General features: G+C 46.3%; 1 protein-coding gene across 4 annotated transcripts in view; it reads left to right on the forward strand.

Moving 5' to 3' along the window:
* The window catches only part of TOP2A (DNA topoisomerase II alpha), a 62,597-nt gene that overhangs the window by 20,654 nt on the left and 16,294 nt on the right, over positions 1–25,649 (forward strand). For all 4 annotated transcript variants that reach the window (XR_015296071.1, XR_015296072.1, XM_086924228.1 and 1 more), the window contains exons 8-26: positions 164–337; positions 794–895; positions 1,125–1,262; positions 1,577–1,715; positions 2,092–2,249; positions 6,107–6,232; positions 7,453–7,563; positions 7,967–8,072; positions 10,212–10,321; positions 12,245–12,337; positions 12,478–12,592; positions 12,693–12,814; positions 13,459–13,607; positions 13,774–14,005; positions 14,090–14,224; positions 15,803–16,003; positions 16,401–16,596; positions 17,171–17,262; positions 18,029–18,175. Coding sequence is in view for 2 of the 4 variants with exons in the window: in XM_086924228.1 (XP_086780354.1) it covers positions 164–337; positions 794–895; positions 1,125–1,262; positions 1,577–1,715; positions 2,092–2,249; positions 6,107–6,232; positions 7,453–7,563; positions 7,967–8,072; positions 10,212–10,321; positions 12,245–12,337; positions 12,478–12,592; positions 12,693–12,814; positions 13,459–13,607; positions 13,774–14,005; positions 14,090–14,224; positions 15,803–16,003; positions 16,401–16,596; positions 17,171–17,262; positions 18,029–18,175 (2,646 nt within the window). In the remaining 2 variants the exon portion in view is untranslated. The remainder of the gene's footprint in view (positions 1–163; positions 338–793; positions 896–1,124; positions 1,263–1,576; positions 1,716–2,091; positions 2,250–6,106; positions 6,233–7,452; positions 7,564–7,966; positions 8,073–10,211; positions 10,322–12,244; positions 12,338–12,477; positions 12,593–12,692; positions 12,815–13,458; positions 13,608–13,773; positions 14,006–14,089; positions 14,225–15,802; positions 16,004–16,400; positions 16,597–17,170; positions 17,263–18,028; positions 18,176–25,649) is intronic.

Raw genomic sequence — 25,649 nt, forward strand, 5'->3', positions numbered from 1 at the left:
AATAGACTTGGAATGCCTTTTCTGCTTGTATCCAAGACTTAGGGTTGCAATATCTGCCAGTGTTTTCGGCTAAAATAGAGAAGAGGGCAGTCTTGGCCGTACCTTACTACTGATCAATGTACATAATTGTTTTGATGTCTTTCTCTTCACTCTTCAACCACAGGTCAGTGGATTCCGTAGCTATGTGGAGATGTACGTGAAGGATAAAGTTGATGAGACAGGCAACCCCCTGAAAATTATCCATGAAGTAGTGAATGATCGGTGGGAGGTGTGTCTGACTATGAGCGAGAAGGGCTTCCAGCAGATCAGCTTTGTGAACAGCATTGCCACCACAAAGGTATCTTATTCTCTCACTAATGGCTGCTATATATAAGGGAGTCATTTGTTACATTTAGTCTGAATTTCCATTGATCTTTTAATTCCCAGTCCATCTTTTGGAACTCCACATCATCGCTCTTTCTGGTCTACTAAAAAGTGTTGGTCTATTAAAGCATGCTGAGGTGGAGGAATGTTGCAATGAAGCATACAGATTGGTACCGTAGTAGTATTTTGTTAAACGTAAAATCAGTTTGTGCTCAGCACTTTATGCTGTATTCTTGAACAGAGCCAATTGTTTCCATTTCTGAGTTAGACAAGGGGGCTCTATTGAAGGGAGCAGCCAATGTGTTAAATTGCTCTTCTGCAGAAGTAGTGTTGATGCATAGGTAGTACTTCCAGTGTGCCAGGCATCTGGGTTGGATCTACCCGTGCGCGCGTAGGTTGTAACAAATTTACCTAACTTTTTCCTTTTTAGGGTGGTCGGCACGTAGACTTCGTTGCTGACCAGATTATTGCCAAACTGATTGATGTTGTGAAGAGGAGAAACAAAGGTGGTGTTGCAGTGAAGCCATTTCAGGTATGTTCCCACTCATTGAGCTCAGATTGGGATTTTTCCATGAGACATTGATACTGTAGATGATGGGGCTTCCTCACAACCGCAAACCATTTCTCACAATTCCTTCAGTTTATTAATCATTTTGGCTACATTTTGAAGTAGATGCAGAAAGCGGTTTCGAAAATGAATAGTGGTCAAATTTTTGATGTTTCCACATGAAAGTTCTAACAGCTTCATTACTCCTTCGCAGGTGAAGAACCACATGTGGATCTTTGTGAACTCCCTGATCGAAAACCCAACATTTGACTCCCAGACCAAGGAAAACATGACTCTTCAGGCCAAAAGCTTTGGATCCAAGTGTCCATTATCTGAGAAGTTTGTGAAAGCAGTAAGTGTGGGGGTTTCAAAGATTGCCCTGATCCATGTAAAGGCAAATCACTTCTCGATAATCTAATGGCCAGTGGAACCTGATCAAAGAAAGATGTTTGATTGTTGCGCATATTTACATTCACCACACCTGCTTGAATAATTATGCTCATATGAAATCTATTCAACTAATGTGGCTGTGGTTTCTGTTGAAAAAGTTAGCTCTAGTGGAAGCCTGGGTGGATGTTGATAGTGGCTGGGAACCATGTCTCCTTTTTCTCCCCTATGTCAGGCTGAGGACAAGAAACCTTTTGACCAAGTCGTGTTTTGTTTTAGGCTGTTGCTTGTGGAATCGTTGAAAGCATCCTGAACTGGGTGAAGTTCAAAGCCCAGTCCCAGCTGAATAAGAAATGTTCAGCAGTGAAGCACACAAAAATCAAAGGCATTCCTAAACTGGATGATGCCAATGATGCAGGTTTGTGCTTAAACGTTTATTATTGTGGCGTTGAACAAGGAGGTGTGAATGATGTGCTTTTACCTTTTATGCATCCGGTTTGAGCACTGTAGCTGGTCTGCTGCTACTTTTCCCCACATATGAACCACTAGAAAATAGATTGGGACTGGAGTGCTTGATTCTTTGTGTATTCTCAGCTGTAAGAGTTGATGGTGGGTAGGACAAGTGGAGTTGCCATAGCCTGGATGTATTGGGCTGTTTGAAATGAAGCACTTTTTAGGATTGTGTTATTGGGACTCTGTCGCTCAACTTCAGAAAGTAGAACTTTACTTGCCTCCAACTACCAATTTAAATGCTGATTGTCTTTCTTTGCTAATTAAGTGTCTATCCTTTGTAGGAAGCAAGAATTCCCAGCAGTGTACACTCATTCTAACTGAAGGAGACTCAGCCAAGACATTGGCTGTGTCTGGTCTTGGAGTAGTTGGAAGGGACAGATATGGCGTATTCCCTTTGAGAGGGAAATTGCTCAACGTTCGTGAAGCTTCTCATAAACAGGTAAACCTGCACTGTTTTTCATCCACTCTTGATATGTCTGGTTGTCATACAATGAAGTACATCCTTACAGACCACAGAGTCTGTGGGACTTCTAGAAGTGGGAGGACCATGGCTTTATTTCTGATTTCTGATTTGTGATTGGATTAGCCTGCACCCTTACATTCTGTAACACTGTATCCTTCATTTGTTTCTCCTTTCTCTAGTGTTTTTCTTGCTAGTGAGAACGGTGCTATAAAATGTGTCCTGGAATAGGCCCAGGTTGCATTCCTCCCACTTGATGCATAAACTATTGATTGCTGAGTCCTGCCGAGCTGTCTACTGCTCTTGACTCGCTTATGCTTTCTTGCTCTGAATGCAGAGGCTCTGCAAGCTGAACAGGTCTGGTTCTTAATGCTAAACTGATAGCCAGATTACTCCGCCAGCCCTGCAAATGCGCTGTCCTTAAGATGGTTATTCTCAATGGTTGCACTAGAGTCCTTTATCCATGTGATATTTGTTGGGGTTCTTTTAAGCAGGGCATCTTAGTTTGCAGGTGCATTGCAGATCTTGTGCAAATCTTGCCTATACACATTTCAAGACCTTTGACCTGTCAGACCTGGTCAGAGACCTGCTCCTCCGGCTGCCCCCCCTCCCCCAAGCCGTTCTGCTGTTGTGCCGCTGCCTTGTGCAGATAGGTGCTCAAAGCCCTCCACTGGCAGACTCCTGCCTGCACCTCATCCCTGGTGGTCCAGTAGGAGAGCCTTGCTCTTCTGCTGGAACGCTGTTTGTCTGTCTTGTGTTTATGCCAGTTTTCTGTCTTTTGTCTTTTATTCCTGTAACTTTGTGCCTCTATTTATTTTGCCTGTTTGTGCCCTTGTCTATCCTCTATCCCGGTTTTCCCCGTCCTCTTCCCAGCTACCGGTTCCCGCCCCCAGATGCGCGTCCCTTTCTTCCTTTTTAATGGTTGCAGTGGGCGGGCTGAAGGCAAGCCCAGCCAGCGCCAGGGACCCTTGTTCTCCGACCACCCACAGCTACAACTCTGCCTCCCTCCTCTCAACACCGGAAGGAACTGCCAGCCGCCTACGCCTGCCACCACCCAGGGCCAGTTCTCCTGCTGACAAACCTTCACCACCCTCCGCATCGCCACAGCCAACGTACCCACTCCGAACACCAGCAGCCCGAAGCACTGAGATGCATCCTCTGCAACGTGCTCTCCCTGCACAGACATGTAGTAGAGGTCTGGGACCTCCTCAACACCCTCTCGCCAAATGTCGCCGCCTTCGCCGAAACCTGGACCAACTCCACCTCTAGCATCGCCAACGCCATCCCTGGTTGATACAAGATCCAGATGAAGGACTGCCCAGGAGGAGGACTCCCTCCGACTCACCGCCTCCACCACAAGCGACTCCCAGTCCACCACCTAACACCTCCATTTCCAGATCCAGACAGCCCCAGAACGACCGTACGAGGCACCCTTGCCTACAGACCTCCCGGATGTCAAACCACGTTCACCACTACCATCACCGACCTCAACACGCCATTGCTTCTATAAACTACATACTCATGGGAGACCTCAACTTCACCTCAGCAACCCCAACTCCGCCACCCTCCTGGGCAACCTCGCCGCCCTCTGACTGCAACAACTCTTCACCACCCGTACCCAAAAGGCAGGACAAACCCTCGACCCAGTCTTCGCAGGAGGCAACAACGTCCACTTCAGCCACACCACACAACCCATCTGGACGGACCACTACTGCGTTTACTTCCACATCAAAAAACCCACCGCACCCAGACCGGAGCCCCACCCACCATGAAGGAACTGGAGCAAGTTCAGAGGAGCTCCTCAACTGAGAAATCCCCCCCACCCCCACGATCAACGCCAACTCCGCAGCCAAAGAACTTCAGATGGATGCACAGACTAGCTCTCTCCCTCCGCAACCCCAACAAACAGTGCCCCAAGAAGGCCTCTTGGTTCACCTCAGACGTCACGAGGAACTGAAGAAACAGCAAAACTTCAGAAGACCATTCCACTTGCATGAAAGCCATGACAGAATGCCACCAGCTCATCAGATCCACAAATAGGACTCCACGATGTCAGCATACAGGTGACTGCCCTCTACTGGCACTGCTCATTCCTCACCGGCCGCACCCTACCTACCTTATTCTCCGAACCCACAGATATCCGCTGTAGAGTAACCCAAGGATCATCTCACAGCTCCACGCTCTTCAAAATCTACATGGCCCACCTCGTCAGACAGCATGGACTCAGCATAGTATCCTACGCCGATGACACCCAGCTCATCCTCTCCCTCACCAAGGACCCCCTCACCTGTAGACTCCGCTTCCAGGAAGGAATGAAGGACGTCGCAACCTGGATGAGCAGCATCTGCCTGAAGTTCAACTCGGAGAAGACCGAAGTCCTCAGACCCGCCCCTTCTGCATGGGACAGCACCTGGTGGCACACTGCCCTCGGCCGCCCTCCCACACCCATTGTCAGCACCTGGAACCCTGCCATCCTACTACTAGACTCATCCCTCTCCATGACCCAACGGATCAACGCAGTCGCCTCCACCTGCTTCATCACCCTCCGCATCCTTCAAGACCTTCTAATAGAACCAAACACCCCCCCCCCCCCCCCCAATGGATTCAAGAAATGTACCCATGCACTCATAACTAGCAGATTAGACTAAGGAAACGCCCTCCGCTGGGATCAACAAATCCCTGATCTTCAAGCTCTGGACCATACAGAACACTGCAGCCAGACTCGTCCTGCATCCCCCGACACAAACACATCACCCCACACCTGCAAGACCTCCACTGGCTCCCCATCGAGAAGAGAGTAACTTTCAAGAAACTTGCCCACGCATACAAATGCCTCCAACATTGGACCCCAATATCTCCTTCCACGTACCCAAGAGAATCCTCTGATCTGCCGACCTCCCCGAAACCCATCGCATTCGCAGAATCAAAACAGGTGTAAGACTTCTCAAACATCACAGCAAAGACCTAGAACAAGCTCCCGATCAACATCATAGGCAACCACTATGCACATCTTCAGGTAGAACCCAAAGACCTGGTTCTTCGACTGAGTGCAGCAGCCCCCACCCACACCTTGAGACCCTCACAACAGGTGAGTCGCTATACAGTATAAAATTTCCGTTGCCTGGGAGTTCAAGAAAAGTATAGCGTGCAGTGGCATCTAGCATGCTTGCACTCCCAACACATTGCTATGTTTGAGCTGCCCTTCCATTGGCTAGTACCAAAGCAGGTATGAGAGTACACTTAATAGCTTAGATATTTTTCAGTGATGTTTTGATCATGGTATGGGTGACTCCATTTTTGTAAACTAAAAATAGTTATGCATGCTTGAAAGATGGAAACGCTTGTGTGCAGTAGTGATCTTGTATTGTCACATGAATATTTTCAATTAATATATGAAGAAATTCCTATTTTTCACTCCCCATGTTGGTGCAAATGTTATACGATAAACTCCCAACAGCAGCAGACGTATTCTACTGCTAAAACAACCCACCAGCCGAGTTTGTGAGATCGGGTAGACTGGTCACTTACAAGGCATTCCTGAACAGTTGTACTTGTTTTTTGGCTCGCAAATTAATGTATAGTCCCTACTTGTTCATCTTGGAAATCTAGCACAATTTCTCACCTAAAATGTTTTATTTGTACGGCTCATTGCACCAACTAGTAATGTTTTTAGATGGCATTAATATTTTCAACAGGGATTTTCTATTACGATGAATTGCAGGATTTTGCTGTGAATGTCTCCACTTATGTTTTGTTTTGAGGTCCTAAATATGATTGGTTTGTAAGGAAGTATTCGGTTTCTCTACTTTCCCTTAAAATTACATTTTTGTATTTAGATCATGGAAAATATTGAAATCAACAACATCATCAAGATAATGGGGCTTCAATACAAGAAAAAGTATGATGACGACGAGTCTCTGCGAACTCTGCGCTACGGAAGGCTAATGATCATGACCGATCAGGTGGGGCTTTCCTCGTGAAATGAAGTGAAGGCATCTTGGGCCATATGAATTAAGCCATGTAATCTGGAAGTTTTGTGGGCTAGGATTCCTAGTTGGATAAACTTTAGATGACTCCTTGAGAAGCCTTATGCTGTGTACGTCCAATTCCGGCTTGAAATAACTAGTTCCCTGCAAATTAGGTACAAGTAAGAGGCTGAAGTCTATGCTGGAATTCCCTGTGCAGTTTAAAAACACTTCCCGTATCCGCAGGATGAGGGGTAAGTCGTCGAGCTAAAGAAGACTGTCAACTGACCGTCAGTACGCCAGAGTAGCTCGTCTCAATACAACTGGGGCCCACTGACTTCACAATTAGGCAACCCCGCCCCCCCATTCTCCCCCAGATGGTATACTACACTATATTACACTGATTTAGGGTATGGTATTGTCGTCCTGTGCGCATCTACCATCCCTACAAGAGTAGATAAGCATTCTTTGGTCCTGATGAAATGTCATGGTCCTTTCGACAATCGACATGAAACATGTTGACCCCCATTCTTTTCACAAACAACCAGTGCTTAGGAGGTTCATATCCTGCTCTCGCCTTGACTTTCTTTTTTAATCCTAAAAAAGAAACCCATTGAATAGAGGCAGCAGCTTTTTTTACCTACATTCTAAACTGCAGAGGGTGGCTGTTCGTCTTTAAGTGCGACCAGCATGCTGGTCATTGCTCGAGATAGTAGACGTGCATAATGGGATTCTGCAGGAACAATTTTCTTATAACTGGCCTAGAAATACAGCTACATAGACTACATTTGTAAATATCCTGGCACTCTGTTCCAAGGCAAAGGGTTTGTAACAGCTACGAAAGCACATGACTTCAGGCTGTTCTTCATTGTTTGGTTCCTGCCTGTCCACTCCTTCAGGGGAATAGTCTGGTGAAGTTACGCTTAAATGGAATTCAGAGTTGGATGCGGGGGCCTGGGTGTTGATGCCTGAAGTCTTAAGCTCTCATTATTTTAGTGCGTGGCACGAAATATATGTTTAGCTGTCCTATTTCAGTACGGATATCAAGTGACTTTGTTGGCAAGTCTTTGACCACCCCATAACATCCGCCCATCTGTGCTATTTTTACGCAACAGGTAGATATTGTGCACAGTTGTACAGGGGTCTAGTTGCAGGAGCAAAGTTAGTTTGACTTTTATGTTTTGGATTGCTGCTCATTAAATTTGCTTACCTTGCAGGATCAAGATGGCTCTCACATCAAAGGTTTGTTGATTAATTTCATCCACCACAACTGGCCTTCTCTCCTGCGACACAAGTTCCTCGAAGAGTTTATCACTCCCATTGTAAAGGTAAATATAAATCTTCACATTTTGGTTTTAGCTACACTTGTAGACCGCAGATTGACTATGGCTTAAAGCGTTATCTAATTGAAACCTAGTGCTGGAAGTCTAGTTTATACTGAGGAGCCTAGTGCCCACCACACTTGACCCATCTTGCTAAGCAAAGACCTTTATTCTGCCTGGTCTAGGCAGAAGGTAACATTTGGAAACAGTCTGGATATGATTGAGAGAGGTGTTGAGAATAAGAGTACACAGTGATCATTAGAAAGGCTGCTGTTTGTAAGGTCATCCATTGCGTGTTTGTCACAGGTAGTAAATCTAAGGAAATGTTCCCTCACATCATGGCACCTAAAATGATAAGAGATGCTGGTGTTATGAGATTTGGGGTTTAATGATTCTTTTTTGACCCTAGGTTTCGAAAAACAAGCAAGAGTTGTCATTCTACAGTATCCCTGAATTTGAAGAGTGGAAAAACACCACAGACTCCCATAAAAGTTGGAAGATCAAGTACTACAAAGGTTTGTTATAAACCCTGTGTGGTAGTGCTCACGATGAGCCAAGTAAGCCATTTTTGTTCTGAGTTAGGGTGGTATTTGGGTTGGGCCTAGATCCTGCATCACTGCTGATGTAAATTTGATGGGGTAATTTACAGTGCTGACTGTGGGGATTCTAAGATTGAAAGTGTTGCAGTGAATTTATTTTATGGGCATTATTTTAATATGGTAGCAGTAAAGCCTAATACATTCAGATTTGTTTGCCATGTATTCTTTGGCCTTGGATACCAGTATCTAGCACACCATTTATAGTGCTTGGCCGCCAGCTGGACCCATTGCATGTAGAGACATTCCTGATACTTTTTGCCTATTTAGCTAACCGCGTACTGGACTGGCAGGACCATCATTAACATGGGAAACAAATTAAACGACCAGAATAAAAATTTCAAAAGCAGGACTTTGCTCAACGATAATTCTATTGAAGTGGAGGTAACTCCAAATAAAATCCACTTTAAAAATGCTCTTATCGAAGTTGTAGTTCGACATCTGGATCGAGAAATGCACTTGCTAAAGTTGCTCCATGTAAATCTTGAATCTATAAGAGGACCATAGAGCAGGTACTATTGCAGTCACCTTGAGCCCATAACATCTAGCGTCACGCAGTGCTGGGTGGCTAACGGTAACTAGCAAATTCACCATTCAATTGAATCCTCTTAAACCCAAATGAAGTAAAATTCTTCCACAAGTAGTAGATGTTCTAATTGTCAGCCCTACTGATGAAAAGAATCCAGTCTGTAGTGAGTAGTGTGCAATGATTTCTTGGTCTCTTCTGGATTTTTGTCCCCTAAGCAAGTGACCAGAGCAAGTTATTGGTTGTAACACAAGGAGATGTCCTCCCTTCCGAGGAGCACAATACTGCACGGTGAATGGTCCCAAAGAACGTGTACTTGTATGAAGATGCGCACAGATCCCACGTTGGTGCGCTTCTCCTGTAAATATCACTTCATAGTGCAATAGCTCTAGGATAACTCTTCCCCATTTCCTGTAGTGCTGAGAAGGCAGACCACACAAGTGTCCCCTAAATTAAAGAAAGAAAAAAGCCTTTAACCTCCTGAGTAAGTTTACAGTAGGCAGCTTTTTGACCAGCTGGTACTGAACAAGGTGGAATGTGCCACTCAAATACAGAACTAACCAGTTATGCCTTGTGATTTGTTCCAGAGCTTTCATAGCAAGTAAAAATAAACATGCCTGCATGGAAACCGAATAGTGGCATGAGAGCCATGGTCCTCTTTTGAGCGTATTCATGAGTGACTCTAGAATGGGAATGTCAAAGTTGCAACAGTAAAATTGTGCTCACGCAGCCTGGCACAACTATAAATAAAATGCCCAGATAGAGCCCCCGCCACAGCATCGCTCACCAAACTCATGGACATGCCTCGGTGTCCTCTTAACCTCTCATTAGACTATGCTTTTCTGCTCCCTTTCAGTGCAAGCGGAACAGGGGGTGCTTGCTCGCCAGCACTGAGTCTCTTCCAGTGGCAAAATTACACTACTCAAAACATGACTGGTTGCTTTACATACCCGCCGGTACTTTAGGTTTTCCACCCAGCACTTCAGTTTATTTCTCCTGGAACTTGTCCTCTCACCCCAAATGTTCTTCCCCAGTAAAACTTACTTGATCATGTTTTCCAAATCTTTAAAAGGTGTTTTCTTCCTGGAATCAAAAAATAATGGTGCCAGGTTATGAAAGTTAAAGAAACACAGATGGACGGCATGCAGCTCAAATCAAACGTTCCCACCCTCTCAAGAGATCTGGGTTAAATCCATTGTTCTTTTGCTCACTGTGCCACTTCAGTTTAGACCCAGCCATTGCAAGTCATTCTTGACTCTGTCTCATGGGAACAATCCAGCCCGAACTGCGAGGCCAGGTCCTCCCTAGACCAGAAACAAGCATCCTGGGACAGATTTTGGGGCATCACCCCATCATCAGCTGGGGTAGTTTGAACCCAGTGGTAGTAAGCCTGGGACCCAAAGTTCATTGAAGCGCCTATTAGGTTCTAGTAGTTCAGACAGGTAAGTAAAGACTGTTGGGCTGGGAGAAAGTTGACTTGCACGTGACTTGCTGTGGTGTGCATAACTAACCAAGCAAAATTTGGCTTTTAGGTTTGGGTACGAGCACATCTAAAGAGGCTAAAGAATACTTTGCTGAAATGAATCGGCATCGCATCCCATTCAAGTATGCCGGCCCTGAAGATGATGCTGCGATCACCCTGGTAATGGATGCTTATATATTGCTCCTGGTACTCAGGCTTGTAGACATGTATAGCTTCTCCTTAGTCACTGGAACAAGGATGCTGCAGAAATCTGCTTGGAATCCAATTTGGTGGCCCAATGTCCTAGTTCCAGCTCTGGTTTCCCCGAGGTTGGGTTTTAGCAAATGAGCAGAATTTTTCAAATATTTACGTGCATCAAACACACTTTATAATATGTTTGCCTTAATAACTAAACTGTTTGAAAAACTCACTGCGGAGCTTGCCTCCCCGCCCCCTCCCCCCCCCAGCTATTTCTGTATACATTTTATTTTAAAGTAAGTCACATTTTGTTCTTTTTAAACTGACTCTTGAAGGTCAATAATACTAATTAATGTGCAGATACCACATTTAGTATTGGTTCGTTAATTGGTTTGCTCATGTTGTAATTGTGCTGCTTACGGTTTTTGCTGCCAAAATGAATGTTGGTGCTGGTTAAATTACTACCGTAGTACTGAAATAGATTTTTATTTTTTTGTACTTAGAATTTTTTAACACTGCAACCATCCCCCCACAAAAAACAATCCTCGTCACACTGCTTTACATGATGATCGACTCGAGCGTTGTGAACCCCCTGCTTTAGCAGCTAAAGCGGGGGTTTAGTTCGGGATGGGCCTTTTGTCTGTAGTTTGGCAGAAAAAAGGCTCTAACGTGAAAGGGTGGGTGATTGGTTAAGTAAGTGAAATGCCTGCTATATATAGGTGTGAGTTAAAGGGGTTTGGATGGAAAAGTGTGGCGGGATGGATAAGTGAAGGAATGGATTAATTAATATAAGGGAAAGGATGTATGAAAGGGTAAATGGATGAATGAAAGGTAGGTGTGCATGGATGAAAGGGTGCAGGGATGAAAGGGGGGGATTCATGTGTGAAAGGGTGGATGTATGATGAGACAGGGTGGCTGGATTAGTGGATGAGTGGAGTGTAAGGATGGATGGATGAGCAAAAGTTAAAAAGATGGATGGGATAATTGACTTTATGGGTGGATGATAGAAAGGATGCATTTCTGAGTATGGATGGATATGTGGGAGGGTAGCTGAGTGAAAGGATGGATGGATGAGTAAGTGCCAATGGATTGATGGGTTGAGTGCAAGGGAGGATGGACGGGTGGATGAAGTGAAAGGGTGGGTGGATGAGCAAAATGAGTGAAAGGAAGGGTGAATTAATGGGTAGATGGATGAGTGGAGGTTGGACGGATGAGAACTGATAGGTGGATGAATGGATGGATGAGTGAGTGGTAGGAAGGATGGACGGGTGGATGAGCAGAGTCAAAGAGTAGATGTAGTGAAATGGTTGTAGTAAAATGGTAGGTGGAAGACAAAGGATGACAGGATGAGTGAAATGGTGGATGAATGGGCTTGGAGATAGACACAAATGGTTTGGAAATAGGGGGACAGATGGAATGGTGAAAGACTGCACGATGGATGAAAGAGAAGGGTGAAATTGTGGGTATCGGCTGATGAATGGAAGGATGAATGGATAGATGCATGGATGGTAGAGACAGAGCTCTTCTGAGGAGGGTTGTGATGACTTTATGTGCTTGGTGCCATAAGAGCTTTGTTTCGAAGTGGCGGGTGTCTTAACCCCTTCCATGCTGCTGACGGAACGGTTCCGTCATGCACTACGGGTGAGCTGTGCGGATGACGGAACCGTTCCGTCATGACTCCGCCCGCGCAAGGCGGAGTCAGCATGGGCGGGGAAAACCGCCCGCACGGAAGGGGTTAATTTTCTGGCTACTCCCTTGATCTGAGACCATCGTATCTGCGGACAGACTTGTTAAGTCTATGCTTGAACTCTTGCTCACTCCGATGCAGATTTGTACCTTAATACAGATTCTCAAAGTTGAATACCTGGTTTCCCTTGTTTAAATGTGTCCTTTTTGATCCGATAGGCCTTTAGTAAGAAGCAGATTGATGACCGTAAGGAATGGCTGACTAACTTCATGGTAGACCGCAGGCAGCGCAGATTACTTGGCCTACCAGAGGTAAGTTGTTGTTTTTTTTAACATTTTTTGTTGTTGTACTCTAGTATGTTTGGGGGGTCTACTGCTTTGCTCAGAATTCCAGTGATGTAAGCAGGGCTTTGATTGGCATAAAAAAAGTAACACAGTATTTTTTTGCATAGGATTATTTGTACGGCACTGCCACAAAGCAGCTGACTTATAATGAATTTGTCAACAAGGAACTGATCCTGTTCTCCAACTCTGACAACGAGCGCTCCATCCCATCGCTGGTGGACGGTGAGTTCATTGCACCCAAGATAGCCTCTACAGCCAAGAGGAGCTCGAGTGCTAGAAATGACATTTGTTCGTTTTGTTTGTGTTTTTATATCGATCACAGGTTTGAAACCCGGGCAGAGAAAAGTTCTATTCACATGCTTCAAAAGAAATGACAAACGGGAGGTTAAGGTGGCACAGCTGGCTGGTTCTGTTGCTGAGATGTCTGCTTATCACCATGGTGAGGTAAGTAGCTAAAACAGTCCAGTCTTAAACCCTCCCCCCCCCCCCCCCCCCCCCCCCCCCGCCCCTTGGGGCAGAGTGGAATGCACAGTTGCTGCTATATATAAATTTAAACATTTATAGCCACTTCCTTAATGCTACTGGGCTATGTTCATCCTAGTTGAAAATGGCAAGTGTGCAGATCCGTGCCCCAGCTATTGTTTGGATCCCTTGCAATGGAAGGAGACTCCCATTAGCTCCCCTACTCCCATCCCGCTATTTCCTAAACATAAATTGTTGGGTTTAAATTAAACCTATTTCTTTACCAAGCGCAATGCCACCATGTTAGTTATGAATGCTCACCCGTTGTGGATGCCGTCAAACCAGTGCAGCTCAAGCTGAATGGCTTTTGACTTCTCTAACCTGTATTGAATGACTACAGAGCTTGAACAGGAATGGGTTTTCAGCTAGTGCGCAATGGGGTCTGTCCTAATCATGTGACCGCGTTGGGCACCTGGCAAAAAGAAATCTTTCAGCAAATGTATTTCAGTTGTGGTTAGTTACAGATTATAATTGTATATCTGCCTCTGAGGTGCCAGGCTACTGGTTTTGCTATTGATCTGTGGGCTCTGCCTCGCAAGCATTCACGGTGGTGTATTTCTTTCCAGGCTTCCTTGATGGCTACCATTATTAACTTAGCACAGAACTTTGTGGGGAGCAACAATATCAATCTTCTGCAGCCCATTGGTCAGTTTGGTACGCGGCTGCATGGTGGCAAAGATGCTGCCAGCCCCCGATATATCTTCACAATGCTAAGGTAAGTCTGCTTTTAAGATCCGTTTGTGAAGTTTTCAAACCACCTTTCACTGCAGTTCTGAATCCGGATCAGTCTTTCTGCTGGTATGATGCCCCCGTACTCAAGTAAATAAATGTCTTTTTATGCAAGTTAAGAATGTCCGCTCATGCTATTGTCCTCCTTGTAGTCCCTTGTCCCGTCTGCTGTTCCCTTCGATGGACGACAATGTTCTGAAGTTTATCCGTGATGATAACCAGCGAGTGGAGCCTGAGTGGTACATGCCCATCATTCCCATGGTGTTGGTGAATGGTGCTGAAGGTATTGGAACTGGCTGGGCATGCAGGATTCCCAACTATGATGTCCGCGAAGTCATAAACAATATCCGCCGAATGCTGGATGGAGAGGAACCCCTTCCAATGGTGAGTTGGTGATCTTCACAGTCCTGGTTGGTGCTGTTCTGTGATGTTGGGCCGTTCTAGAATTTTCTTTTATTCTTTATTTAGCTTCCAAGCTACAAGAATTTCAAAGGGGTTATTCAAGATTTGGGTCCAAGTCAGTACCTGGTGAATGGTGAAGTGGCAGTGATTGATGAAACAACACTTGAGATTTCTGAGCTTCCCATCCGGACGTGGACTCAAGTAAGCATGCGCTGCTCTGCTTTCTTACTCTTGGCCTAAGACAATTGAATGAAAATAGGTGAATTTGTATGTCAATAAATTTGTAGGTTTATTTAGAGTTGGAACTTCTAGACACTCGTAGAAAGGAACAAACTACGCTAACCAGGTCCCTGTTTTTTTTAATGGTTTTTCACAAGTAGACCAAGATATGCTGACGAAGATAAGGATAACCACCTTTAACAAGAGGGAACTTAACATCACATCAAAGCGTGCAATAACCCTAAACATAATTAATCTATTAAAGCGATATTTACATGACCCAGAAAACTCGCTTGGTTGGAGCACTTAGAGGCTAATGTAAAAATGGTGGTCCCCCACCAAAATTTTCATGCCTGTGAAATCTAAACCTTCGCACAAGAGCGAACTTTACCCTTGGGTGCAAACATGGGCATACGGTATGAAGGTGACTTTTGCTGAATGGGTCAATGTTATTAGGTAAAAGAAGTAGATAACAGCAATAGGGCATTGCTTTCCAATGAGTGCATAAACTGGATGAAAGCGGGCCTATAATCCCTTATGAGGCATTGCACCAGAATATGGAGGACTACACACATTCAGCAGCCCACAAATACTATGCGTGAATTCACAGCCTGATGGACCATATCCTTACACTGAAATAGGGGGAGGTGGTGCACAGGATTATAGTGCTTTCAAACAAGCCTCTGCTAGGGGAAGGTTTGATTGGATAAGATAAATCACCATCAATGTCGACGAGGTGACTGAATTGAACCATTCTTGGGGACCAGGTGGGAAGAAACCGTGACTCAAAGTCATAGTGCTAAGGAACAATTCAGAATGTCCAACTTAAACTGAATATACCATAGCAGAAATACTATTCAGGAGCTAATGAAGCATGGAAAATAATTGCAACCAATTTAAAGGCGGCTAAAACACAGATCTATGCCCAATTGAAAACTACATAGCTTCATAATATATGAAAGTTAACTGGTTTTATATAAAACCAGTTATAGAATACATAGTCTGCTAAACCTTACACGTTAACTTCAGACTAAATTGAAGAATTGGTGCCAATTTAGAAACAAAAAATTGCAACTGCAATAAAAACCTCCAAAGCCCCAGAACTGGACCGGCAGCATCATCTTTAACATTGTAATACCCTAGAGCTTCTGATGTAGCGTGCTTTTGCTGTGTCTGTAGAAGGTGCCCATGTCCCAAACTTCCAACGTGTTGTGGTAGTGCTGTCTGACTTCTACCACCAATGAGATGAAGTGGGCAAAAAGTGCATACTGTCTGGAGCCATGCTTCTAGCACGGTTAGCTGCCTATACAAGTTGGTATGGTCCATTTGAAAGTAATGGGATAAAGTGCAAAAAGTCAATTATAACCCCTGCCTTTAAGCTATTGTGCTAAAATGCAATGTGTAAAGATTTCCATTGTGATCTATTGAATGTGGTTTGACTTAACCTCCAATGACACTAGAAAGCCAGTCCATAAGTACCTGGGTGTCAGTGCATAGATCTTCATTGTGTATGAGAAGCTCAATGTGTGCCACACATCTGTCTTCCCTTCCTCTACCCAGGCTTACAAAGAACAGGTGCTGGAGCCCATGATGAATGGTACCGACAAGAGCCCGCCTCTTATTCAGGACTACAGAGAGTATCACACAGACACCACTGTGCGCTTCGTGATTACTATGACTGAACAGAAGTTGGCTGAGGCAGAAGCTGCTGGGCTGCACAAGGTTTTCAAGCTACAGAGTCCGCTTACGTGTAACTCCATGGTACGCTTCAGCTATGCAAACGGCACTTATGTTGAATCTGCACAGCTTAAATGAATGAGTTGTAGGTTTGATTCCTGAAGCATGTTTTTCTTTTTGATACAAATTTTCTTTATTTTGAACTGAACCTGCCCTTGTTCGAGCTATTTTATTGTATAAAACCTATGCTGTTTAAACTGCAGCAGGAGTCTGTCACAAATGCAACCATTAAAGGTGGCAGAGTATTGCACCCAAGTAATGTGGGGTGTTTAGATACATTTTTTCTATAACCAGGGCCAAAGCTGTGGGAACTGCATTTATTAATTATGTGGATGTGCAATGGGTTGGTACTGTCCATAAAATACTATGAGTCGTCTTGTGGCACTTTGGCATTGCTTAAGAAATAAGACTTCCTCCTCAGGTGCTCTTTGACCATGTTGGCTGCCTTAAAAAATACGAGACCGTGATGGAAATTCTGAAGGAGTTTTATGAACTGCGACTGCAGTACTACGGACTTAGGAAGGAGTGGCAGGTGGGAATGCTGACAGCAGAGGCGTCCAAGCTCACCAACCAGGCTCGCTTTATTCTGGAGAAAATAGAGGGCAAGATTGTGATTGGTAAGTAAAAAGAAAGGGTAGACTACATTTTTAAACTTCTTGTCTCTAGTAAGATTGTAGTGTGAAAGTTTAATTTCTTATTCTCTGTATTACATTTTAGTCTCTGCTGATTTGTTTTGAAAGTGTCCCTGTAAACAAAAATATTGTCCAATACTGTCTGATGGCACTGGGTGCTACAAAACCAAACTGTGCCAGCAGAAGATTTTAAAACAACCTGCAGAAATGTCCTTCTGTGAGGCTGTTAAATTTAGTTCATACTAGTGAACTAGTGTTATAGGTTTTTTACTAGTGTTATAGGTTTTTCAGTATCGACCAATCGCACCACTGACACTCTGGACTGAAGAAGATTATAGTAAATCATATATCCAGCATATCTTACTCTGAAGTGATGTGGGTTTTCGTGGCACTTTTATAAAATGAGTGTGAATCAAGATATTGGTCTCGTAATTTTTAGACTTGATATAGCTGTGCAGTCTGTTGCCTATTTTGCTAGTAGACTCTATCTGTATTCAGATGTTTGGCTAGTTAGCCTTTATATAACCATGTCAACTGGATTAGTTATTTTTTCTTTCAGAAAATAAACCAAAGAGAGAGCTTATCCAGTTGCTTGTGGACCGAGGTTATGATTCTGATCCAGTGAAGACGTGGAAACAAGCTCAAGAAAAGGTATGATGGTCTGTGGCTGAGACAACAGATCTCACACAGCAATGTTGAATTTAAAACACAGGCGGAGGAAACTACAAAGCAGAGGACTCTGCCATCCCATTTCTAAGTCCCTGTCATATGTCTCAGTTGTGCTAAGGAGTGGGATCAAAATTGTCCAATTGTCAGAATGGTCCTGGTTGGATGTGATACTTATTTAACCCTTATATCTTGGCCACTTCACTTAATTTTCTGTGCTGTATGCGCATATCAGCCGTCATCGATTGTTGCTGATGTTTATCATTACACTTCAAAAGCTGAACTTCAGGCCAGTGACGTCCCTCTTCCACTATTTTCTAGATCCTTAAATGTAGGCTTGAAGTATTTCCATGCTAGTATATCCTTTTTATTTATTATTTATTTATTTGGCATACTTGTATAGCGCGATCTGTCACCCAAAGGGCATCCTGGCGCTTTGACTAGATAAGCCACAACTAACGATGCGGGATTAGGCTGCTCTAAGAACAGATACCAAGTTAGGCTATTCTGGGAAACAGATGGGTTTTCAGCCCTTTTTTAAAGGCTAGAAATTCACCCTGGCTTCTTAACGAGAGTGGGAGGGAGTTCCAGAGTCTGGCGGCCGTGTTTAACACATGGTTAACGGGTGGTCCACAAAGCAGTTTGATTATATCTGGTCTAGACAACTTTTCAAGTCTTTGTCTCTAATCTGTATCAGTCGCTCTAATCAGCTGTAATGGTGCAATAAACATTGTTTTGTACTTGCTTACAGGAAGAGGCTGGTGAAATGATTGAGGAGGAAGAGGCGGAAAATGCAGCCCCCACTTCTGGGCCAGATTTCAATTACCTGCTGAACATGCCGATGTGGTACCTGACAAAGGAGAAGAAAGATGAGCTCTGCAAACAGAGGGACACAAAGGTGAGCTGTAGTCCATTCTGTGTAAACAACAAGAAGTTGTAGCTTTATGGCTAGAGCGGTCAACCTCGAAGCTTGGGAACTTGGTTCTGTAGTAGGGGATCTCTGTATAGTCATAATCTAGTGAATTGTCCCGCCCATGTGCGGGGACCCCGGAGCAATCAAAAATAATCTCTTAAATTGTCTTCTTCTGCAGTCCTGCATAGACACTTGAGAAAATCAAGACCAATAATGCAGCCTAAACTACAAAGCTATATTGGCCAGCACTTCATCATGAAGTGAAAAGGAAAGCCAAATCAAATTTTATACATTTTGCCAAGTTTCACAGATGGAGAAACTCCCCTTCACACAAATCCTTTGATAGAGAGGAAGGGTTGGACAGACAAGCCCCACAGGCTGCCATTCTGTGTCTGGAAAAGGGATACCGTGCCTTTAAGGAACTTTACAGAGACCCGAGGAAGAAGTGCTCGACCCCGCGGAGGCGGCGTTCGGCGCCGGAGTCATGGAGGCGATGTTCGACGCTGGAGAAACGACGCTCGGCGTCTAAGAAAGATCAGTGTCTCGGAGACTTTTCAACTCTCCTAAGCAGCGCAGAAGGAGTTCTGGCGCCGAAAGTCACGCTGGATCTGGGGGAGGACGCTGGAGACGGAATCAGACTAAAGGGGCTGGTTCCCAGTCCCCTCCACCGAAGAAGTCACCGGGCTTGGTGTACTCGGTGGTTTATACACCACTTCGTCCGAAGACGCCCCCACCTCCTCCACCTCTACCTAAGGAGACTCCTTCCAGCAATCCTCCTCTGTCCGTCCCTCGGCCGGAAGTACCTCCTGTTGCCCCGCCGAGGTCAGTGTTGCCTCACCTCCCTACACCACCTAAGGGGACGCCTAAGCCGAACCCCCAGGATAGGCCACAGAAGACCGCTCCGCGGAGACCTGTGTAACGTCCACGAGCTGGGAGGTCGCGATCTCGTTCCAGTAGGAGGGAGGGATCGCGGAGTCGCAACAGGTCATCCACGCGGTCGAGACGACTCCATAGGAGGCGCAGGTCCCGATCACATACGGGGTCTTCAGGGACTATTAATCGACCTTGTCGGGGTCGCCGGAGACAAGGGTGTCACCGGTTGACGATCTGGTGTCCTTCCATGATGTCCTGTTGAGGGGTGCAGCGAAGTTGGGCATCTCGTTGACGGTGCCCACGCCCAAGACATCAGTGATCTTCGAGACGCTGCACCAGAAACATCTGTCTCAGCCATTACTACCACTGGTGCCGGACCTGGAGGATCCGGCAATGGACCTGTTTCTCACCCCGGCGGTGACTAAGGCGGCCCCCTCGAGACTCTACCAGGCTCCCAACTCTGATCCGGGCTTTTCTGAGGGTGGACCCTCCGACAGACTCTGTGATAGTGACAGCCGCTCGGAAGCAGCATGCCACCACTCCGTCATCCACAGTCCCACCAGATAAGGAATCTAGATGGCTGGATTCGGCGGGGATGAAGGTTTGTGGGACATCAGGGACTTCCATGAAAGCGGCGAGTGCCACAGGCTTCTTACGCAGTAAGACCGCGCCCTCTGGGAATCCCTCCAGCAGTTTGTAGAACACCTGCCTCGTGACAAGAGAAGATTTCCAAGAGGTGTTGAATAAGGGGATGTTGGTGGCGAATCAGGTCATCAGTGCTGCAGCCGATTCTTCCTCCTGGCGGCGCATGATTACTGTCATGGAGTTAACCAGCGAAGACGCACCTGGCTCCGCCTCACGTCGCTGAAGCCTGACGCACAGCAAAGGGTTGCCAATTTACCATTCTCTGGCTAAACCCTGTTTGGAAAACATGCAGATGACGAAATGGCCCGCATGAAGGTGGAGGCCAAAACGCTCACGGCTGTGGGTCTGGAAAAGCCCAAGGATACCAAGAAATCTTACCATCCGTTCCAGAGACGGTTCGGTGGACAGGACAGATTGCGTGGCCAGGCTTCGGGGCAGCAGCAACAACAGCAGCAGTTCAGAAGACTGTTCCAGAAGCGCCAGAAAGGCAGAGGCGGCCAACAGTCGGCAGCAGCGACCAAGGGCCCGGCCGGGTCTAGGCCCTGAGCGTCTACTTCCCCCACATCAGTTACCCACTCCGGTAGGGGGAAGCGTTCAACTTTTTCTGGCAGAGTGGGGAAAAATTACTCAGGACAAGGGGGTGCTGAATATTTTTTGCAATGGATAGTCTTCGGTTCACCAGCCCGCCTCATCAATTCCTCCGGTCAGCTCGCGGTTTCAACAGCTTGAGCTCCAGGTGGAGGCCGATATCCTGTTAAGGAAAAGGGCGATAGAAAACGTACCTCTGTCTCAAAGAGGAAAAGGTTTGTACTCCCGGTTCTTCCTGGTTCGCAAGGACAAGAATGAGTTCAGGCCCATTCTGGACTTGCGACAGGCAAACAAGTGGATTCGCAGAGAAAAGTTTGCATGCTGTCGTTGCATCCGATTTATCCTCAGCTGCAACGGGAAGACTGGCTATGTACTATAGACCTACAAGATGCGTACTTCCATGTGCCCACTGCACACAAACACAGGAAGTTCCTGCGAATCCAAGTTGGCGCCAGTACACAGTACTGCCATTCGGACTGAAGTCTGCGCCAAGAACATTCTCGAAGTGCATTGCATTGGTAGCAGCACACCTCAGGAAGATCAAGGTTTGTCTACTCGTACCTGGACGATTGGTTGATCAAGGACTCCTTCTCGGAAGCTCAAGCACACTTGCAGAAGACGTGCGTTCTCTTGAACAAGCTGGGGTTGCACATCAACATGTCCAAGTCTGTCCCGACTCCGGTCCATTGCATTCAGTACTTGGGAGCCTCCATCAATACGCGGTCAGCAAGCGTGTCTCCTTCGGAGGAGCGACGATTATCACTCCTTCGGAAGGCTGTCTTATGACCACTCCATCTAAAACAGTGAGGACTGTCTTCTCTACTGGGAACGATGGCCTCTTGTGTCTTCCTCACGCACGACTGCACACGAGACCTCTGCAGGAGTGCTTGGAGGACCAGTGGGACCAGAGGAAAGGATCTTGGGACGACAAGATACGACTGTCTCTGCATGCTCTTCAGTCTCTGAAGTGGTGGTGTTCAGCGGAGAACCTCCTCAGAGGGGTTCCCTTCCACACATCCGTCACTCAGACTATTGTGACGGATGTGTGAGAAGTTGGCTTGATATGATGCTCACTAGTTCTAGTGATCACCTTCTATCAGTCCAAACAACCCTTATGGTGATTAGTTGTAAGTCAACCTTATAGACCAGCTATCCTAATGGTAGCATGGACAAAGCAGTCTTAGGCTAAACTCTTTTGGCATGTGAAGCCAGAAGTTTTACCACATATAAACCCTTGAATACCAAATGAAAGGACACCACCCAGGTAGTTATGAAAATTAACAAGATATTTATTAACTAACAAACACCTCTGAACTCTTTACGAGATCAGAGGGCTAAGCACATGACAAGACTCTTAAGAAAATACGTTAAGTTGCACAAGTTACAATGTTGCCCTAGGGGCGCAACAAACCATATACTAAACAAATGGCATAAGGAAGTCGATAGAAGGAATGGAGCTGTCCAGAGGCTGTAGGATCGCTGGGACTACACTATCCTAACTTTAGGTAAGTAATAGGAGGCCCACGGAACGCGTGTGCAGAGTGTGAACTCACACGCGAGATGCGAAACGACGTCTATGGACAGTACAGTTCAAGAAAAAGGTGAGTACGGACAATCCTGACTAGTTAGGACTAAAACTACTGTGGAACTGGACACTAGGAGTCAATCTACCCTTGAACACCGAAATGCTCTTGTTACCTCACCCACGCGCTGCGGGTGCATAGGTGCGAAGTCGTGTCTGGTTCCGGCGTTGAAGTCTATGGAGCCTGAAAGAAAAGATGCTGCAGGCGACCAGGAGGAAGATGTCCGGTGGAATCCAAGGGTGGATCCCGGAAGCTGAAGACCTGAAAGCAGAGGGGACAATGTTCAAAGTCACTAGCCAGTGACGGGAGTGGAACCAGGAAGGAACCAGATGCTGTCGTCGCGATCAGGTGAAGAGTGGATGCCTGACTCTGCAGCCACGTGGATCAGGAGGTGTCTTCGATTACCAGGATGGAGACACGAGCTGTCCCACGCAGGCTCTCGCTGTCGGCGGTGTTGGTTCCGGATTCAGCGTCAACAGGCCTTGGCAAAGGCAACCCACGCGGTGAGTGGATAAGGCGTCTGGTGCAGACCAGGAGGGTCCGGGGTGCTTCTCCTGTGCAGGGAAGCAAGGGCCAGTCTGGAGCAACCAGACCAGCGGTGTTTATGTCGTGAATAGTCGTCTAGGTGGCCACTAACCAGCCGGCAAGTGACCGACAACGTGTCGAGCAGCAAACATGCAGAAGGGCCCCACGCAGATCCTCGTCGCACCCACGGATCTCAGCTGTGCTGCGGATGTGATTTAAGGTCTGAGAAGTCTGGGAATCCGGGTCTAGTCAGGCTCTGAAGTCTGGATCCTCGAAGGAAGACGACAAAGTAAAGCCGCTGGACGCTTGATGGTGCTTGCTTGTGCAGGGTGGACACTCCTTGCCCACAAGGGAGATTTCTTCAGTCTTCTGTGTAGAAAGTCGAAGTCCAGAGTTTCTTCTTGTAGAATTTCAGTTCAGGATTATTCTGATTTGGAATGGGACTAGCTCCTACCTTTATCCTGCTAAAGGGAGCTGCACAATCGCTAGGTCCCTCCCATGGGTGGGACCAGGAAGGCGGGTGGTTACACCCCCTATCCTTTGTCCGGTCTCGTGCCAGAGCTGGGGCTGGAGTGCCCCAGCAACTGGTTTGAACCGGTGTATGCACAGGGCACCTTTTGTGCCCCGGGCAGGTCTCCTTCCTTTCAGCCCTGTTCCACCTAATACACAAAATCCTGTCTGGGGTGGTGCCAGCACCTCCCAAGGCAGGAAACCCTTTGTCCAAGCCTCCCTCGCTGGAAGGACTCCCAGCAGCAGGCGGTCAGACTTGTGTCTGTGGTGGCAGCATCCATTTTGTGATGCTGAGGCTCGAGTTAACTTTAACCGGGGTTCACAGTTACATACATGTCGTGTCCCTCTAGAAGGGTGGAATGCTAACCCCGTCGCCAGAATTGGCGAGGGGTTAATATTCCAATTCGCATGACACCTTACTAGACATGTTTTGATAATGCTATGCCAAAGTTAGCATTTGGCCGCGAGGTTCATAATGCACTTAAGAGTATATGGTAAAGCGTTATCGTGGAAACAGCTAAAGGACTTGATTCCGAAAGCTGTAGACAGGCTCGGCTCATGCCAGAGCACTATCTCACATAATTCCAAGCACTCTGCCGCCAGGATTGTTAAGGCCTGCCATAGGAGTGACTTATAGGAGTATGTGTCTATTTTAGGGTTAAATATAGAGATATTATATCTAAAGCAAAGGGTGATTACACCACCTTGCCCCAGCTGATTGATCAGCCAGTTGTCAGGTTTGGATGGCCAGCCAGGGGTGGCATAATACATGCTGCAGCCCCTGGTAGGCCTAAGGTGCACTTATGCCTTGGGTACCTATGGTACACTGTACAAGGACTTACAAGAGTGACCCAATACCAATTGGTAAATGCACCTAAAGTACATGGATGTCAATTTAGAGAGAGAACAGTTAGGCTGTGGGTCTGATTAGCAGGCCCACAGCCAGGGAAAGTCTTAAACCAGTGAAGCAAAAATCTGGGGTGACCATAGGATTGCAGACCCTACTCTCCTACACCATACATCCCTCTATCAAGACAGTATACTCCTGCTGTTAGGGCATGTGTGTGGCATGGTGTAATGAGAATTAGGTTGACCCTCTTTCTCTTGTGTCCCTCTACTACTTTCTCTTGACCAGCAGTTCTCTGTTTTGGGCACTTTAAAAGGCTATCGTTCTATGGTTGCCAGATCAACCATTCCTGTTCAAATCCTCGGTTGTAAATTAGTTTTTGAAAGGTCTGCAACCTGTTTCACCATCATGCCTCAGTGGGACCTTAATCTAGTACTCACCTTTCTGATGTGGGCTTCTTTTAAGCGACTGCACAAATGTCCTCTCTGGCTCCTTACCATCAAGACTACCTTCCTAGTGTCAATATCTGCTCAGAGGGTCAGTGAGCTTCAGAATGTCTCATCTGGGCCTCGTACCTGAATATCTTTGGAGACAAGATAGCTTTTTGCACTAGAGCTTCCTTCTTGCTAGAAGTTTCACTTCCTTTCATGTAGTCCAGTCCATCACCCTGCCAACCTTTTACACTCCGCCACATCCCTATAAGGAAGAGTAGCAACTCCACTGACTGGAACCAAATAGCATTGCCTTTCTACCTTTACCGCACAAGAGTTCTGAGTGAACTTCCAACTCTTTGTGGGATATGTCTTAGCAAGGAAGAGGAAAGTCTTGCAGGAACAGACCATTTCCTGATCCGTCGTGTGCTACATTAAAATCTGCTAGGCATTGGCCAAGAAGCAAACCACAGTGTAAGCTCATTCTACCATGGCTAAGGCTACGAACACTGTTGGCAGACTGTGGTCCTGTCCTGGGCATCTGCCAGTCAGCAATGTGGGCTTCTCTGCGCACATTCTCCAAGCACTTCTGCCTAGACCGTCTGGTCAGCATAAGGCACAAGGATGGACAGAATGTAGAGCAAATCATTCACCCCAGTCAAGAGTTGTTAAATCAATAGTTTGCTCATCATGCCACCCCATTTCAGACCCAGCCCTCTGCAAATCAGTTTGACCCTGTGCCTCACTGGAGCATTCCAGCCAGAGCTGCCAAACCAGGTCCTCCCAGGACCATAAACCAGCATTCTGGGACTGATTTTGGTGCATCGCCCCTCATCGGCCAGGCTAGCTCTAATTCAGTGGCAGTGAGCCCAGGACCCACGTCTGGGCATATCTGGCAACCTTAGGGCGAGAAAGCAAAAGACACATGATGGACAGAATGCAGAGCAAATCAAGCATTCACCCCCATCCAAGAGAAGCAAAAAAAGCAAATCTATTGATTTAGGCCCAGATCTCTGTACTGGGGAGACATTGTTCCGCATTCTGTCCATCAATTGTTCTTTTTTCATTAGACAGTAAGGATATTCGGGCGGGCACTGTGCTCATTCAGTCCTGCAGGACTTTAGCTCTACAGTGTGAAACTATTTCGCAAACCCACCTCTGAGGAGGTTTTGCTTTGGGGAATTCATTCTAAGGTAATAAATCTGCTGCTAGAAGTCTGTATCAGATAAAAAAAGAAAAATACCTTAGGTAACTGCATTATCTGTTAGGCTAGCTGCAAGTTCCCCCATCCATCCTCCCTGCAAATGGATTTCTAGGGACAGCGTTTTTAACCTCTGGGTCCTAGTTTTCCACACCAGTGCTCTGTGTTCTTGGCTCAGCGCTCCTTCCCGTGAAAAGTTGTAAAGAAACTGGCATCAGCATGCTGGGGTGGTGCCTATTTAGGCACCACGCTAGTC

Source organism: Lissotriton vulgaris, chromosome 5, assembly GCF_964263255.1.
Source record: "Lissotriton vulgaris chromosome 5, aLisVul1.2, whole genome shotgun sequence".
Classification (NCBI taxonomy): Eukaryota; Metazoa; Chordata; class Amphibia; order Caudata; family Salamandridae; genus Lissotriton; species Lissotriton vulgaris.